A 19,044-nucleotide genomic window follows, 5' to 3' on the forward strand; every position below is an offset into this window, starting at 1 on the left:
CAACTTCCCTTCCCCAAAATCAATCAGAGATTCTCAGAAGTAATTAAGAACCTTCAAGCAACCACTCTACCAGTCCGGAAATGGTTGATCACTTTCAACCTAAAACTAAACTGTGACCTCTTTAGGCAGCGCCAATTCAACTGGCTGTCAGACTCATAAAGCTTAAAACCGAGCTCGTGGCAAAACTGTATGTCATATATACTTTCTTCTTTTCATTTCAAGGCTTAAGAATTAAAGTTCATCAGCACACCGTTTATGCCATGATATTACAGAATCCTCATTTGAGTTATTTCTTCACGCTATATAAGCAAGTATGGTTAACACTCTACCTCTTCAGTTCCTTGGGTATCATCAAATTCCTAGGGACAGCACTGCACAATGGATTGTGTAGGGTCAAGTGCTTCAAGAGCACAACGGGTTGGATTTAGTCAAGTGCTTCAAGGGCGATCATTATTTGGTCCGAGGTCACACGAGGAAACAAGTTAAAAATCGACAATCAAAATATACCCTAACAGTGAAATCTTTCCAAATCACTTTTGAACCGCTGCAGCAGAAGTTGAGTTTCATTTTCTTCACCACCATGGAAGGCAATGGAGTTAGCATTTTCCATGCGCGAAAATCTGATTCTGTTTTTCTCTTGCAAGAAATTTAGGGCCACACAAGGAAAACAGCTGCTACGCCACACAAGGAGAACAACAAACAGCGATGGATGGATATTATCATACCTTATATTACAGTCAGCAGCACTGAAAGTTTCGATGAAAAGGAAAGGGCTGTCCCCGTGAAGGAGCTTAGATGATCAACAATCCGCTGATCCAGGTTGAATTTTGTAAAAACTTCGACCCTGCTCCATGTAAAAGCAACCCGCATCAATCTTTCTTTGATTATCTGCGAAGGAAGATTGATCTGGGTTGCTTTTATTTTTCTATTTCCACCATTAATATCTCAACGATACAATTTTTTTGTTCAATAAATCATCACCCCCACCCCTTCCTTTTCCTCAAACCTGAGCAGTCATCCTCCGTATTCTTTACCCTGTCTACATTAACATATTCTTCTTCTTCTTCTTCTTCTTCTTCTTGTTAAAATTCTCAAATCAACATGAATTCCTCCTTGATTAACTGTCAATTCAATCGATATTCTCAAATAAACTTTTTAGTCCCGAAGCTAAACCCCTCCGTTAAAAACTGGTTCGGAGTCAGCTTATTAGAGACTTGCATTAAATTATTTCTCCGTCAAATTGACACCACCCTGGTGCATTCAGAATAAACTTTCTTTGAACCTTCGAATTTGATCCCAAATAAGAACGAACTCTTTTGCTCCTAGGTTGATGAAAATTCATATATACGTACGAGATATAACCATAGAAAAACCCTACCTGTATAGGAACTGACTGGGTAGATAAGGAAGCAAAACAAAAATCAGACAATTTTTCGTCATATTCATCTCAATTTTCACAACTGGCATGAACCAAAGTTTTTCACACCGATTATCCAGAAAAAAACCCATCAATATCCAGATAGTGGGGGCATCCGCCAAGACGTATTTACAAACGCGGAGGTCAAGTAGTTTCTACCCAGTTTCCGGCTTTTCATTCATCCAACCACAAAAAGAACCTAGAACAACGTTGCTGATATTCCAGAAAAAACAAACTCTAAATAATTCCCCATGAACTTCAAAATTATGATCATCTAACCACTCTAAAATACAAAGACTTGCAAAACAATTGAAATACAACAAGAAAACATTGCCTTTACTTCATTAGTTAACACTTAAATTACATTCATTTTCCTCAACGTATTCTGCTTAGCTTGATACAAAGAACAAAATCAGTAGATCAAAGGCCAAAAAAAAACTAGCAAAAGGACATTCTTCCCTGCCATCCATGACCAGGACTTCACTTCTACCGTGCTTGGGCAGTTCCCGCCTCAGCTCCTATTGCTTCTGCATTAAGAGTTCCTTGAGATTTGGAAACACCATGACCTCTCCAGGAGGCGGGTGGTCAAATTTGCATGTTGCACCATACTTGCAAGTGCCAGTCTTCATATAGTATGGACAATGAACCGCACCCTGTCAAAGGTTTCGGCAAGATAAATACCACTGAACATATACATTACAAGAAACACCTTGGCTAGTCAAGGGGTAACCAATCAGCCCTTGTGCTTAATAATTGACCAAAAAGATGGTGAAGTCCAGCTGGGCTTGTTTCAAGGTTCTTTGATTGCAAGAGAAACATTTTAAATATTATGTGATGGGAATAGTGTTTAAATGCACTGTACTTGAAGCACTTGCATCCATGCACATAACCCTTAAATAAGCAAATTAACCAAAGACAAGGACATTTCTCAAAGTTTTCCAAATGAAGTGAAATTGGTGACAGGCCAAGCTGTGAGTAATAACAATGTGGAAAACAGAACCCCATTTCTTCAAATAATTTAACGCAACTTACTCTCACAAGTCATATTATACACAACCAAAGTCACCAGGAAAAGGAACAGCAAAATAGAATTACCCAAAGGCATATGTTTTCTTCAACAAAATTGAGGAGACTGCTTAAACCCACCTTAATGTGCTTCACATGTAGTAAATCATAACCCAGAACCTTAAAATGAGCAAACAAAGTTCAAATTTATAGGATAAGCCTCACAATTCAAAGAAAGGAAGACAACCAACTGCATCTAATGGAAATAGACTCCTTTCTGTGGAAACAACATATATACATCATGCTTAATTTCTAGCACCAATTCATACCTCTCTCCTCGGCAACCCTGCAAGAGTGAGCTTAACAGTCTGTGGTTCAGTTTGCTTTGCTGTAGGTGCAGAACGATCAATTGGGTGATGAAACTTGCAAGTTTCCCCAAACTTACACTCACCAGTCTTCATGTAAAACTGAAAATGGGAAATGTAACACATTCAACGTGCCTGCATATCAAGGATGCATTGAACCAAGAAACAAGCTGCCCCGCCATAAATTGAAGGAACGTATTATGAAGAAAAAGTGAAAAAAGTAGCTTTATGTAATGCTGGTCATTTTTTTTTTTTTAAACAATCAATAGATAAATTAGAACTCTATAAAAGAAGTAAAGAACAACATATATTATAGAATAAAGGATGAGGTAAAATAGATGCTCACATCACATTCTGTCTGTCCAGGTCGTTGAGGATAGACGGTCGGTCCCACTCCCAGCTGCAGTAGGCAAACAAATAAAAGGTATCAATACCAAACCAAGATGACCATGATTTCTGTAACCACAAGGAAGCCAAGAGAAATCTCAGAAGAACAGAGAGTAACATTAGTAAAAGTTAAATCTCCACAAACCAGGAAAAGCTATTGTGAACTGTCTGTAAGGTAGATAAATAAACTTCTAAATAAACAATGTGGCAAAAGATAATGCTAGAAATCGGACACTAATAATTCCCAACTGATGAGTCAGTGAGAAATAAATCACAGAAGGTTAAGAATTTGAACAGAATCGAATACACCAACAGCAAAACTATAGTCAGGTGAAAAGAACTTTTTTTTAAGGAATTAAAAACAACTATAATTAAACTGTGAATCATAAGCACAGACAGAAAGCTTCTTTCATAAATTCAACCTAAAACAGCTATATTCAGAGTTCAAACACCTTTTTCCCCACATAAGGCTTCATTTCTCACTATACCACCATGAGATATGATAGAGAGCACTCTTTAAACTGCAACCATAATAAATAAATTCAACTGAAATCATCTTTAAAGCCTTTTTTAATCCCCACCCATGGCCATTGGCTACACGCAAAGACATTGTCACACAGTCGAGCACAAATTGTCTGATATACATCCTTTGATGAAACAGATGCAACTGAGAAGTGAATATGCAAATGATTTTGTATTTACCGTCGACAATCTGGGGTCAATAGTTTGATATATAGAGGCAGCTGGACTGAAAACTCCAAGGTTCAGATTTGCCATGGAAGGAGCTATGATTGGATGGCTGATTGCAGCAGCAGGTGGATTGATTGCTGTGAAAGAATAGCAGAAATGAAATTATGAAGCTCAAGTGCAGAAGAGAAGGTCTCAAATACTGAAATTAAGCATCTCAATTTTAAAGTAAGAACACAGGAGCAATTGCATACCTGTCCTCTCAGGATGATTATAGCGGCAAGTGGCACCGTACTTACAACTGAATGGAAAAGAAAAATTAAGTGTTTGACCATTTCCTCAACTGATTGGAAAAGAAAAATTAAGTGTTTGACCATTTCCTCCCAAACTATTATAGAAGTTATGCATAAATAGGCACATGCTTACCTGCCAGTTTTCAGATAAAAGGGACAATCCACTTCACCCTGCCAAAACAGCACAATGTGGATTAATGATCAAAATGAAAAGGAATCACCAAATACCTCATTAATCACATCATCTAACCTTCACCAAGAACTAAAACAACATTACCGGTCTCATTGGAAGACCTTTGGAGTTATGAAGTAGGGCTGGGGTAACTGACATAAGGGCCTTAATCACATTGACATCTCCAGTTATTCCCCCATTATCAACTACAGAATTAGTTTGCACACCATTATCATTCCCTTGTCCTGCCAAGGTTATTTGGATATCTTTTGGGTGATGAAATTTGCAGGTTGCACCAAATTTGCAAATCCCAGTCTTCATATAGAACTGTTCAGGACCATAATATTCAGGATGACAGATGACCAAATTAACAAGACAGAGCTTCTAGATAAAAAAAAAAAAAAAAGTTATTGGCTTCTTACTGCACATGGGGGCTCAGAAGGTCTCTCAGGCAAGGCAGAAACACTGGTGTTTTCTGAAACATCCTGAAACCACATCAAAGCATCTAATTATAAACTAGGAGTAATGCAAATAAAGATTTTGTAGAATTTTACAACAATAGCACATACCAAAGCCAACTTTTCTTTTGGATGATTAAACTTGCAGTTCACACCATACTTGCACCTTTGAGTTTTTAGAAAGTACTGCAATGGTAATTAACCAATATATTAAAAGCACTTTGAGTGCCAAAATTAGCAACTGTTGGTAACAATACTTACAGGACAATCAGGCACTCCTGGTCTTTCAGGAAAAGTTTCACTTGTAGCAATAGGGGGAACCTAGAAAGAAAGAATGAAAGAAAGAAAGAAAACATTGATACTATCCATACCTTCTTATATGTTACAATCATTTTCGAGTGGATAAAAAGGAAAATAAATAACTAAGCATCAAAATGGTTGAACATGAGAAACAACACTTGCTTGAAAAAATGTGATAGATTCAGATGCCATATACCAAATATACTGCCTCCTTCTACATACATTCAGGAAAATGTCAGAGTCCCTCACTGTTAACTACACTTTAATTCCTGAGTAGATGTATTAGAAATATTGATATTTCTACATGGGTTTCTTTGAGTGTTGCCTGCCTCAACAATGCAAACTATATTTCACATGTTACACATGAGCATCATCTGTTATATAATCTACATTGATCTCCTAGCAAAAAAGGTTCAGAATTAACCAATGAAGTAGCAAAAGGCTTTCAATAGATGTCAGTTATAAGTCAACTGAAATTAACACTCGAAATCAAGGCTTTGTGAACAAAAATCCACGTATCATGTTCAACATGGACAGAGGCTTTTGGCCATGCAAAATGCAAAAACATAAAGTTTAAAATAGGGATATATAAACTCTGTGGTGAGACATATACTATAAACATTATATGTAACTAAATTGGTTAATATCTAGCTTGCAAATGAACTACAGATGCAGGAATAATTATAAGTAACTATTACGTTTCCAACATAAACTCCGGAGTGTTAAAGTTTCTTATGCAAGTATCCAATTCAGGCAGATAGCAGCGGCTTCAAGTCAATCATCCAATAAGCATCATGTGGTTCAGGAACATCCTTGATACAAAACAGAAAATCTCAAAAAGAAAATGGAGTGGTTCGGGAAAAGGTTATGTGATAAATGAGAGAACTATGAACCCTTTCTGGACATTAGAAGAATTTCTTGTTGGAGTAGGAGAAGTCTATAAACACTAAACCAAATTACAAACATCTAAATACAGAAAACTCACAGGAACAATATTGTAAAAAGAGGTATTAATAAAGAAAATATAATTGACTCCCCAAAGACTGAGGAGTCATTCATAGCTACAAAAACAATTGTACATTTTAAAGGGAAAATATCATAACCATGTTCATTCAAAATTCAAAACAATTAAGGAGCAAATAATCAATTATATCCATCATAAGCATATGACAATTATAAAACTATTATAAAGATTAGAATTTTTCTAAACCACTGAACAAACTACAAGTAAGAAGTAGAATAGTTTTGTAAAGAATAAGTCGACATGTTCAAGTAACTTAAAACAGTCACCTTATAAATTTAAACATTGATAAATCCTTTATGCTCGCACTCTATTAAATAATGATATTTATATAAATAACCTTATAACATAATCATATAGCATGCATTAAGATAGTAATAAATGGTCACCTCTTTCCAATCTGGGATTCCACCCTCGGGAACCCAAACTGGATGGTCAAATTTGCAGGTATCTCCAAATTTACAGGTTCGAGTGAGCATATAGTAGGCACAATCCTTCTCCCCTGGCCTCTGTGGATATATAGGAAGATGGCTTGTGGTCTCGAATCTAGCACGCTTGGCTAAAGCGTTGGTAGAATACCAATCCTCACTTTGCCCAATTGTGCTATGGGCACCCAAAAGAGTCGGATGATAGAGCACTATAATAGTAGTTCAAGTATATACAAAAGACAGAGAAAAAAATAGTTACCATATAAGTACGCTTAAAACTTTAATTTTGGGACTAAGAATATACTTTAGAAAAACTCATACCAAGAATAGATACATAGCACCTTCATAACAAACAAAATGCAGATAAAATATTGTAAAGTTTCTATCTTGCAAAATTTTTGTATACATCTAGAATTTGCATGTCAAATCTATTATAAATATTCAGCAATTATAGTGCCATTTTTATATTTACATGTAAGCTATTGAGACCATTGCACATGTGTTAGATAATGTGGAGCATCTGCCAAAATTTATAAACAGCAGATAGATTAAATCAATCTCTTCTTTAATTCTAATGTAACTGATGACTGGACCTCAATGTATTATGTAAAGTAGAAAAAAGGCATGTCTCAAGCCAAGTCATACATTGACCGAACATGCATGCCCCCCCATATCAGGCCAGGTACAGAGTTATTATATTTGAAAAGCAGTAAAGCAAATAGATATCACGCCAAAAAAAAATCTCGCAATGATAATATAACTCTGTGCTTTTGTTTTTCCCAATCTAGCAGGACCGTAATAATAAATCTGCTATGGTTTGAAAAGTAGATGATAATACATCTACCATGGAATGTGCATGCCTATTAGGCTAAGCACGGAGTCAGTTATATGGGCCAAAAACAACATCTCACGATGATAATATAACTCTGCTTGTGCATTTCCCAATCCAGCAGGACCATAGAAATACATCTACTGAAGTTTAAAGCAACTTCCAAAATCATGCTTCTCATATATGAACGCCTCACATTAAAGCAATTCCTTAGAATTCTTTCATAAAGTAGATGGGAATTATAATTTAACTAGACCACCACGAATGCACACCTCACAATCATCACCCAATGTAGATTTATTAAGCAAACGCCGAGCTTGTTTGCCGTTCCCAATGCCAAGAAGCAACACAAATTATATTTTAAATAACACAAACCACAAGGATGCCTATATAAGTAAATAAAATATTAGCATGACATTTCTGCACATTTTTCCTATGCTCAACAATTAATAAAGGAAGAAGTTCACATTATTAGCACTGCAAGCACAGCCAAACAGTAAATTCTTAACAAAGTAACAAAATCCATATAGCATGCAGAAGGGATAAAAGGAAATTTGAGCTTAAATTCTATTCTTATTTTTGGCATACGAATAATAGTAAGATAACTAAACAAAAACACACAAAAAAGAGGGAGGGAGGGAGGGAAAAAATGAAACCCTAAACCCTAAACTAACCTTCAGGAGTGCGTTTAAGGCCAGGAACAAGCGAATCAACAGCGGAAGGAGCATCAACACCAGGTGGTGGTGGCCAAGACGACAAATGCGGAGAAGTTGCAGCCGCTGCCGACGAGGCAATGCCTCTGTCGACCGAGTATCTGAGCGCGCTATCGCTCTGTGTTAGATACATGGAGGAGCTCGCCGAGTACTTCGAAGAATCCGAAGACAGAGGGTCCGACCCGGTGCCTAAGTATCGGGTCAAGACCGAGTCGGTGAGATAGGAGTCGGTGAGGGAACGGGAAGCCGATGTTGTTGCAGGGGCACCGTAGCCGTAGAGTTGTTTGGCCATTTATCGAAATCGCGTTGTTTCGCACAATTTTCTTTTTATCATTGTTTGTTTTCTGATGGTTTTTTTTTTTTTTTCTTATTTGTTTTATGAACTGATGGTTTTACATTTTTATTGTTTTAATAAATTTGTTGCGATTTTGTGATTTTTGTCAGCGGGATATTTTGCCGTGTATTGCAAATTAATAAACTTTGGAGCGGTCAATCGGTTGCCACGTTTCCTCGTCCTCCGCCAGGATACCGTTGATTTGGATGACGGCTTTTGGTGTTTTGTAGAAAACGAATTATGGAAAATCGAATTACTATTTTTTAATACCAGTTTATATGATATAGTGAACGTTTTCCCTTAACATTTAATAAGTTAAAAGGAATAGACTAAGAAAATTTATTGAATTGAATGAAATATTTTATATTCAAATAAATTTATATAAAAATGATAATTCCATAGTTCGAATCTGAAACAATTTTTTTTATATATTGCCATAGAAAAATCATATTTTTTTTATAAGATTTAAGGAATGAGACGTTGAGAGCTTCATTTTTATTGCGGCGCATGCGAAATTTGTTTTGAGTGAAAAATAAAACAAATGGGTTTTACCCTCTATTAATCCCTGTACTATCGGAATTTTTTTTTTTTTAACTGAGGCCCTCTATGTTCTTTTTTTACAAGGTTCTTATGCAATGTCATGAATATTAGTTAAAAAAATTGTCCCAGTAAATAGCTTACACGTATCCCTTCATATTCAAAATATATTAAAAAAGTAATTCTAAAATTAAAAATATCCTCACTTGGCATAATAACTGCCTTTTCTTTTCTTTTTTTTTTCTTTTGATTTTTTTTTCTTTTTTCTTTTTAAATCTACCACTATAATACTCGAACCACAATAATATTAACACTAAAAAACAGTATATTTAACGTGATGTTCCCACATGTGGGACCATACACAGCAATAATTACGTTCTTGCTTTCTTTTTCTGGGGTTCTTTGCTTCAGTATCCATGCAACTCAAAGCTACGGTTTTATTTTATGAAAAAAAATCCACAAGAAGTTGCAATTTTAACAAATAAAAGAAGTGGCATGCATGGAGGCCAGGCTAGGCTAGCTATTCGCCGGTGCCAGTAACTCCCAAGTCGTTCTTGTTTTCATCTTTGCCAGCGCCAATGACAGGGCCTCCTCTCCCAGCGGCATCGGGGACCTTGTCCTGGAGTTTGTCGATCTAGATCATCCCCTGATTCTCCTAGCCTTGGTCCTGTTCTCTTCTGCTGCCACTGACTCGTGTGTCGTTGTCGGTGTACTGCCCGGCGGCTGTGCTCCCTGTGTCCCTGACATTTCTCATGGCTTTCTTTTCTTTCGCTCTTCTTTCTAAAGTTTTTTGGCGGTTTCGACACAGAAAATGCGGCACCGGGATTCTAAAGAGTCAAGACCTCATAATGCACTAAGATGGCGTAACCGATTCTCATGAACAAATCTATAGAAAGTGAAGCCACATGTCATGCAGGATCAAGTATGCCAGTATTGATCTGCTATGCAACTTTCGGTGCCTGCAATATTATTACCGGGCACCACCAGCCTGGCTGCTGATGTTAAGATCAAACTCAACTCAAGGAGAGAGAGGCCGGAGCGTATTATCAAGGTCTTGCCTTGCCACAAATGAAATTTGTGGAAGGCTCTGATAATAGAGGTTGGCTTGCATTTTGACGCAACCCTCTCATTTTAGCCTGCTAAATTAAAGATCACATATGCAAATGTGACTAGAACAGTAGAACTCACTGTCTCCTTCTGGGCTTACATTATAGCTTGATGAATTATGGGGATGCAATGCTGTTTCAAATTTGATTTTGAATGGAACCAACACAAGCTTGCACAGAGGCATGTGTTGTGACAACATCTTGAATCCAGTCTCAATCTTATTTAACTATGATCCTAGTAAATATAGACTATTTTCTAAGTGTGATTACAGTAAAGAATTGAAAAATAATAAAGGAGCTGAACTACGGGGAACCTTTGCTGTTGCTTCTTCAGCAGCTATTATGCTCGGAGATACCAGTATCTGACCAGTTTGTCTTGTTTTATTCGCTGTTCCAAGTAATAAAGGAGAGTTCGTTGAATTTGGTGAAAAAGGCCTTCCCTCTCGGATAAAAGGGGACCAAGGTTTTCCTCAGTCGCTTGCTGAGAATCAATCAGATCATCTCTGATCGAAACCACCGAGTTAACTTCAGTCTTGAGTAGCACTTTTTTTAGTGTTTTCGAATGATTTCCAACTTCTCTTCTCACCCTCTGCAAAAGTAAAAGCGTATATTTTCAGATCAAGGTTTGAATTCAAGCACGTTGTTATTCTATTACTCAAATGAAGATCTTAATATAAGAAACGAAAACAAAATATGGAGGAAAAAATGAAGTAGATCCTTCAAGAACTGGATATAATTTTGAGCAGCACCAATAAGCAATCCTTCTTCTGAATGAACATAAAATGCAGAAAACAAAAATCCCATCACCCTTTCTTCCACTTGGGTGTTGAGGTACACTCCATACTCAAAGGTGGATCAAAGAATGCAATTGCCTAAATTTCTTGGCAGCAAGAACTCGTATGGGAAAGGTACGTATCAGAAGTAATTCGAATGGTATCCCAAAAGGTCACAGATGATGTTCTAAATATAAAATGATACTCTACAAAATAACCAATTAAAAAATTTAGCCTCACAACGGTTGTGTAGTCGGATTGTCACTTTCTCCGAACCTGGATTGGATCCCCATTCTCATTTGCTTATCCTTGCTTGCGATAGAAGAAGCACAAAAAAGAAGGCACTCTTAAGTTTCAGCCATATCTCAATCAAAATCAAAGACCGGGAAGCGAAAAGAATGTTGGCAGAAAGATTTGTCCCTGTAATATTCATGGGCAACCCATCTAGGATGAGAAAGTCCTACTGTGCTCCCCCCTTTCCACGTGGTTACAGAGTAGCAAAAAACCACCATCCACACCAGGCAATCCAAGCGGACGTTTCCTTACCAGCAGAAAGATTTCTAAGTCTAATCTCAACCCATCATCACAACTGGATGCAGCTTGGCATCAGAAATCTAAAAAAATCCATGAGTAAACACCTTGCTGCTGCCTTGTCACACTCCAGTTCGAGCTTGAGGCTGAATCCACAGCATCATAAAGCATCTGCTCAACAGCAAAATGTACTCAGCACAGTTACAGTCCCTGATCAAGTATCCAACCATGGCAAATGTTTTCTTCCTCTTGAGTCTATATTGAGTGGTTCATGCATGGATGAACAAGTTCCTAACCAATAGCTTGAGTTTCGACACTAATCAGTTCATTTGAGCTACACCAGCTCAACCAAAATTTCCGGTAGTTTTAATGTAATAATAGTAAGTAATGATAGTTTTAGTAGAACTGTTTTCATGGTAATAATGATGAAGATAGTTTATTAGAGTGATTGTGTTTATTGTGATATCAATAATTATAATGATAATATAAATAATAATAATATCAGTAATAATTAAAATAATAATGATGATGATATTATTAATAATAATAAAGATATTAATAATAATAACAATAACAATAACAAAAATAATATCAATATTAATAATAATAGATATTATGGTAATGATAATAATAATTATTATTATTATTATATTTATATTTATAGTAATGATAATAATAGCTATGATAATGAATAGTAATAATGTTTATGGTAATACAATGATAATGAAAATAATAATTATAATAATAGTTATCATGATGATAATAATAATATCAATAATTTTTTTATTTTATAAAACTTATATTGTTCTTCTACAAAGTTAGTATAACTTCCATGTTTGCTAAGGCAATTCAAGTTGTCTTAATTTACAAGTTTAGTGAATTGTTTTATATTTTTTAATTAAATATAACTTTTTTTTTATTAATTTCTTTTTCATACAGTGAAAATATAATTTTAGAAAAAAATAATATTATTAAATTTTATAAAATCTATAAATATGTTTACATGTTTAGTTAGTTGACTTGGTTCATAAATCTATTTAATTTAACTTCTTTCTTTCAACAAGTTAGTGTTGGGTTGATATTCTATTTAGCAATTATCTTTTTTTATTATTATAGAGTTAAATAAAAGATAATTTTAAAAACAAAATAAATTATAATTCTACTAAAACCATAACTCGGATCATAGATTTAACATATTAGCAATAGTAACTTGGTTCACAAATTTAATGATTTTACTCATTAAATGGATATCATTTTTTTTTGGTTATTTGAATTTTTCTCTCTCTTATTTTTGTCATTTAATATTATATTAATTGAAAAATAAACTGCATGATTTATTTTTTATTATTTTTATAATGTTATCATTGTCTCGAAAAAGTATCTATTTTAAGTTGGTGCTTAACTTTATGAATATCTATTTTAATCATATAAATAAAAATATTTAAAAAAATATTAAATTTAATATAGTGCATAACACATGTCACTGGAAAATTAGATCAATTTAATATATAATTATCTTAATTTTTTTAAAAAATTATCATTTTAATTTTAATTTTTAAAAGTTAGATTGTATTTTAACTGATTATCAAAATTATATTTGAATTTATGAAATTAATTAATTTAATTTAAGTTTAATTGGAAGCTTGAAATAAATTACAAGGTTTTAAAACTAACTAATTTGGCTAGATTTAATATCATTGTAACAAGTTTTTTATACTCTTAATATTTTTTTATATTTAAAAAAAATTATCTTATCTGAGCAAAGCACAAACCAATATTAAACTAATAATTATTAAAAACTTTTATCATAATTAGGTCAGCAAAGCACAAACCAATATTAAACTAATAATTATTAAAAACTTTTATCATAATTAGGTCGCAACAAACATTAAACCAGGAGCAAACTTGATGACTCAGTACTCAAACCTTTTTTTAGTTGGATTTTATATGAATTAGTTACAAATTAACTCAATCGAAGTATGATTTGATTTGAAAAAAAAAAAATCAAAACAATACAAATATTTTTTTAATCTTACAAGTCTGAATTCATCCACGCAATCGTGATCAGGCTTTAAGCTAAATTATATATATTAAAAAAAAATCCTTAATGAATTATAGAAAACCTTTTTTTCTTTCTAAATTATAGTATATCACCATGGCAGGTCCACTTAATATGACCGCGAGTACTTTCTATTTATCATTTATGTGGTAGTTCAAAAAAAAAAATGTAATTTGTACTGATAAGTTAACAAGTAATCCACCAAATTGGAACATGAGTTGGCACAGGTTTTAAATCAATTAAGGTTAAAATCTAATTTAATTTAAAAAATAAAAAAAAAATAAAGTTGTTTTAGCATTTATACAAAAAACAAAAAAATCTTGACCGAAGCTTTAAAAAATTAAACAACCCCAACTTATTCTGGATTGTGTTTGACAACTTATAAATAGATCAAATGACCATCAAGTAGTCACTAAATTAGAAGCAAACTAAGTAATGAGAACTTAATGTTTTCTTCCCAATCCAATCCGAATGATTTCAAAGATTAAAAATTTATTTAAAAATATATTTTTGTTTGTATTTAAAAAAATATTATTTTAATATTAAAAATATTTAAAAATTTAAACGTAACCATATTCTCAAATAGTACAGGTGCATCTAAAAGTGTGGGACGTTTTGCCAAAAAATATTTGTTGGCCACCGAGTTATAAATAACATCAATAATTTGAAGGCCAATTTCATGTGGATTTACCTAAAAATGAAAGCAAGACAGAAATGTAATGTGGATTGACGGCGTCCATGGTTTTCAAAATTTAAGAAACTTCAGTTCACGAGACGATCAATATAAATCATCAGTTGTCTTCAGATGTTATATGCTAGCTTATTTCAAACATGTCTTAAGTTAATAATAATAATAATAATAATAATAATCCCATTTTATTTCTCTCCTTTGGCTGTCCAGTCTTCAACAGTCCCTTCTAATCCATATCTGCAAGAACAACTTGCTGCCCACCTCCATCTTCAACTTCCCCAGAAGGATAGACTTCTTAACGTTACCATATTCCCTTGTACAAGGGCGATGGGGAATTAAGATAGGAAAAAACCATTGAAAAATATACCATGTCCGTATGCTATGCTAGCTGAACCCAGCTTCCACCAAATTATTTAGAACCCAGAATTTTACAACCTTGCTCTGACCAACAGTCTTGCCTTCAGCTCCTCAGCTAGAGCATCAATGAACTCCTCTGTATTCAGATACCGACCCCTACTAACCCTGCATAGGTATAGAACTTTTAGCTAGGCGAAAGCTCATTAGGGTTTTTTTTTTAATGAAATCACTTAAAAAAAAATTCATTAGGGTTTTTTTTGTTTTCATGTGCATAGCAGATGACTCACAAATGATAAAATGATTTTGTTTTTTGTTTTTCTAACGGAGAATATCATCTTGAAAAAAGTTCGTTGATATCAAACAATCAAAACCAATGTTATAAATGAAAATAATTAAATAAAATTAATCATCACAATGAGATTGTCGTTAATTTAATTATTGAAAAAATAACAATGTATAAAATATTCTTTTATCAATTTTTAATTGAGGTATTTTGTTTTATTAGTAATCGATTATATGAATTCTAACCTCCTTTTGCAGCATATTAAACAAAAACCAATAAATTTATTACGTATATTTTAATTTTGCTATTGATTTATATAATTAATCACATATGCTATATTATAAGCATGCAACTCTACATCATTGCTTGTTGAAAGGAGAAGTATAATTCAATATTTCATTTTGCATCCATAAAATATTTCCAGTAAAGTACATAATGAAATCCCAAAAGATAAACTAAAAAATAAATAAATCAAATATCATATCCTACAAGAACCAGTTAACAAAATATAAAATTGACTCTTTTTAAAAAGCCAAATTTCAATGAAATAGTGATGGAATTTAGAAGGACCCGATCAATTCATGAGAGACTTCTTAAATCTAAATTTTTTAAAATAAATACCATGAGCTTAGTTAAATCCAAGAATAATGTATTCTTTAGAATCTTACATCTTCAAACTCCTGTCTTTCTCAAGTCAAGCGGATGATGAAAATAAATATCAAAAGAAAACTCTAAAAAAAATATTTTCTTTCTTTATGTAAAATAAAATTATATTTGTTTATAACACGGATATGTTGGACTACATTTATGTATGTCTTTTCCACTAGTATATAAACTATATTACAAAAATTCTTTTATTCATAGGTAAATTTGTTTTAAAGGGATAATAGTTCAGGTGGATTGAAATTCTTAATTTGCAAGAGTTTCTTATTAAGAAAAATTTGACTGTTTTTTTTTTTTAACGAAAAGGTTTGGACAAATGCAAACTCTATTAAAAAAATTGTTTATATTAAAAAATTCAAAGGATATCATGGTACTCACAGATGTTAACACCCTCAAGAGACATTTATAAATAGTATTGATAATAGATTCTTTACCTGGGCCCATGAATAAGAAGTGCAAGATCCTTGGTCATCTTCCCTGATTCAACAGCTCCAATGCAGGATGCTTCTAGTTTTGCAGTAAAGTCCGATAGTCTAACATTGCCGTCCAACTTTGCCCTGATAATAGAATCACGGTCAAGTTCTCATCTAGGGTTTCAAATCCCAATTCTTAGAAATTCAAACAAAGCAGTCAGCATAGACATTGAGTCGTCAGATTAAGCACTATTAAATTACCTGTGTGCAAGACCTCTCGACCAGGCAAAAATCGATGCTATGCTGTTGGTGCTGGTTTCACCTCCTTTCTGGTGAACCCGATAATGGCGGGTCACCGTGCGATGGGCTGCTTCAGCTTCAATTGTCTTTCCATCCGGGCACACCTGGAATTTAATAGAAATTGTCACATAAAAACAACAAAAAGAGAAGAAACAGATAAAAGAAATTTGAAGGAAGATAAAAATGAATACAGTGGATATACCAATACTGAAGTCATCAACCCAAGAGATCCGAATCCTATACGAGTGAAAAAAAGAGTTTAAGAAGATTCAACAAAGCACTTAATTCCTCAGTGTCACTCCAGAACAATTCAATACCCACAAAGGCAACAAAAGATAATAGGTAGCTGTTGCTAGGGTACTCAACACTATGTGATCCCAACCTTGGGCCAAGAAATCACTCTGCACATCTCCATCATAATTCTTGCATGCCCATACATAACCTCCTTCACTTTTGAGAGCATAAGCAACCATATCATCAATGAGACGATGTTCATACCTACAATCCAGTATAGTGAGCAAATGACAAGTTTCTTAAATTGGCCAAACTAACCACCATCTGCATAAAAGTACTCACCAAATTCCTGCAGCCTCAAACTTGGATTTCCATTGCATTTCATAAACTTCCTGGAATATGTCCTTGAATCTTCAGAAAGGTCAGAGAAGGAAATTGTCGGTCAAGGAGATGAAAACCAAACATGTTACTGCACATAAAAGTAGCAAATTTAAGTGCCATGACCTAAATCAGCCATCCCAAGTTACCTTCCATCATATTTTTTAAGAATGGTATTTTTTGTGCTAAGATAAAGTGGCCACTTCTTCAGGTAAGCAGTGTTCATTGAAGCTTCAGCGAAAGCATGGATGGACTGTTTTCCAAATCACATAGAACAATAACAGTGGTTAATGATTCTAGCAACTTAATCGATTGTCTACCCAACAAAAGAAAAGAAGAACAAATGGACAAGAAGAAAGAAGGTACTAAATATCATCAGGACCTCATCAGTGTTATACATGGACAGAGCCACACCTCCAGCTCCTTTGAATTTGAAAACCTCAAATTCTGTCTTTTCACTTTGTCCATCAGGTACTGCATAAATTATAATAACCTCAAGATGGTGAGATATGTAAAACATTAGAGAAGCAGAATTGGAATTTCTGAAGCAGTTTTGCAGGTCTCCCAGTCTCCCACAGAAGTGAAGCTAAATGCATCTTCAAGAACCCAAAAGTGCAGTGAATTTGAATGACCATCAGTGGAAATGGAAAATTTACCAAATCCCAGCTTCAGTTTGCCAGGGCCTTGGATGACTATATCAGTCGCTCGGTACTGGTCACCAAATGCATGCCTTCCTATGCAGATTGGCTTGGTCCAACCTGGAAAAAAATAAAGCCGTTGTTGCTGTGTTGTTTTCAACAATGAATCGAACATAATATCAAAAAGTTATCGCGGACCTGAAACAAGCCTTGGAATGTTTTTGCAGATAATAGGTTCTCTAAAAACTGTACCTGTAGTGTAGCCAAAATAGAAGAAATTGAAAAAACTTAAGCCAAGTTGCAATCAACCGGAAACACAGACATGAAAGAGGAAGTAAAACGTAAATAAGGCAAGTTCATTCACCATTTAAAATGTTGTGAATCCTCCCATTTGGACTCTTCCACATATTTTTCAAGTTAAACTCCTTAACACGGCCTTCATCTACCAGACAATAAAGCAGGTAACTAAAGTTTACCAATGATCAACGACAATAACCAGGTAAAAATCCATCCACGATCTCAATAAGAGCTTAGTATACCTGGAGTTATTGTTGCACACTTGATTGCTACATTATATCTACAATGAAAGGTGAGAAAAAAGGGGAAAAGTTACAGTCTTGAGCATAATTCCGATTCGAAATAGGCAACAGGTATAAAAATGATAAAATATTAACAAAAACATAGAGGATGCAAATTGCAAATCGGTAAAGCATGGTCTTGTGCACGAGGAATTCATGAAACAAAAGAACTAAAGCAAATAGCACATACTTGAGAGTAGCCTCAGCACTTTCTATGGTAACTCTATCATCTGTAGCATCACGATTGGGCAGGCCGAGGTCAAAATACCTGATATCCAAATCCAAAAATGGGAGAATAAGCTGCGAAACACAAAAATCAAGTTGCAAACACAAGAAGAAGAATCACATAATATGGCATCATGGTGTTATTTTCCCAGAAGACGGATAAAGGAAAAGAAAAGAAAACCTTGTCCTTAATTGATTTCCAAATAACTCTAGTCATTTCATCTCCTGCATATATAAAGAGAATACGGATATTACCAGCACTTGCTCATAATTCCAAAAGCAAAGCTTGAAGAATCATAAGCTGAACTAACCAGTTTAAAATCATGGTCAAGTCACAAAGTGATCACAGGTGAGTGAATGGGTACAGAAAATCACAATCAAAAGCAACCAAAAAAAATATTACAAGGTTTTGAAATTGAGACACTGAGCTTGATAGTTATGACATCATGCCACGCAAAGAAAAAAAAAAGGAAGAGAATAGAAGAGAACAAACCGTCCATTTCGACAATAGGATTGGTGACCTTAATTTTATCAAATGCCATTTTCACTTGCTGTTTCTGCGTGATCACTGCGATCAAATGAAAGAAGAAAAAGAAAACCCAACAGCTACTCGTTTACCTGTGGGGTTTCCTCTCCTTTATATATTGAAGTCAACCTTACCTTTATATATATATATGAAGTATATGAATCGACTCTCTAGTCTGTGAAAAAAAAAAGACGAAATACAAATGGTTTTTTTAAAATATTTAAATAATATTTTTTTAAAAAAATTATTTTAAATGTTAAAATATTAAAAAATTATATAATAAAAATAATTTAAAATAAAATTTAACTTTTTAACTAAAGGGTTTAAGAAATATAAAGAAAAT

At 34.0% G+C, this 19,044-nt stretch overlaps 2 protein-coding genes across 3 annotated transcripts; both read right to left on the reverse strand.

Moving 5' to 3' along the window:
• Positions 1 to 1,726: 1,726 nt before the first annotated feature.
• LOC105116375 (zinc finger CCCH domain-containing protein 37-like) lies at positions 1,727 to 8,461 on the reverse strand. The gene is made up of 12 exons (XM_011013748.1): positions 8,037 to 8,461; positions 6,495 to 6,742; positions 5,046 to 5,105; positions 4,896 to 4,970; positions 4,749 to 4,811; positions 4,432 to 4,653; positions 4,288 to 4,325; positions 4,116 to 4,162; positions 3,877 to 4,001; positions 3,134 to 3,187; positions 2,752 to 2,889; positions 1,727 to 2,070 (listed from the first exon to the last, which is right to left on the reverse strand). The coding sequence occupies exons 1-12, from the start codon at positions 8,365 to 8,367 to the stop codon at positions 1,936 to 1,938; spliced, it is 1,536 nt and encodes a 511-aa protein (XP_011012050.1). The 5' UTR covers positions 8,368 to 8,461; the 3' UTR covers positions 1,727 to 1,935.
• A 5,652-nt stretch (positions 8,462 to 14,113) lies between these two features.
• LOC105116445 (isocitrate dehydrogenase [NADP]-like) lies at positions 14,114 to 18,840 on the reverse strand. Of its 2 annotated transcripts, XM_011013851.1 has the most exons (15): positions 18,669 to 18,840; positions 18,357 to 18,400; positions 18,141 to 18,250; positions 17,912 to 17,949; positions 17,737 to 17,814; positions 17,571 to 17,624; positions 17,391 to 17,492; positions 17,117 to 17,208; positions 16,884 to 16,987; positions 16,699 to 16,767; positions 16,505 to 16,620; positions 16,325 to 16,359; positions 16,084 to 16,226; positions 15,844 to 15,966; positions 14,114 to 14,628 (listed from the first exon to the last, which is right to left on the reverse strand). In XM_011013851.1, exons 1-15 carry the CDS (start codon positions 18,715 to 18,717, stop codon positions 14,535 to 14,537), a joined length of 1,251 nt encoding a protein of 416 aa, XP_011012153.1. In that variant the 5' UTR covers positions 18,718 to 18,840; the 3' UTR covers positions 14,114 to 14,534. The 2 variants fall into 2 exon arrangements, with proteins under 2 accessions (XP_011012153.1, XP_011012227.1); XM_011013925.1 differs by lacking the exons at positions 17,571 to 17,624; positions 17,737 to 17,814.
• Between the last annotated feature and the right edge of the window lie 204 nt (positions 18,841 to 19,044).

Source organism: Populus euphratica, unplaced genomic scaffold, assembly GCF_000495115.2.
Source record: "Populus euphratica unplaced genomic scaffold, PopEup_1.0 scaffold1.1, whole genome shotgun sequence".
NCBI lineage: Eukaryota > Viridiplantae > Streptophyta > Magnoliopsida > Malpighiales > Salicaceae > Populus > Populus euphratica.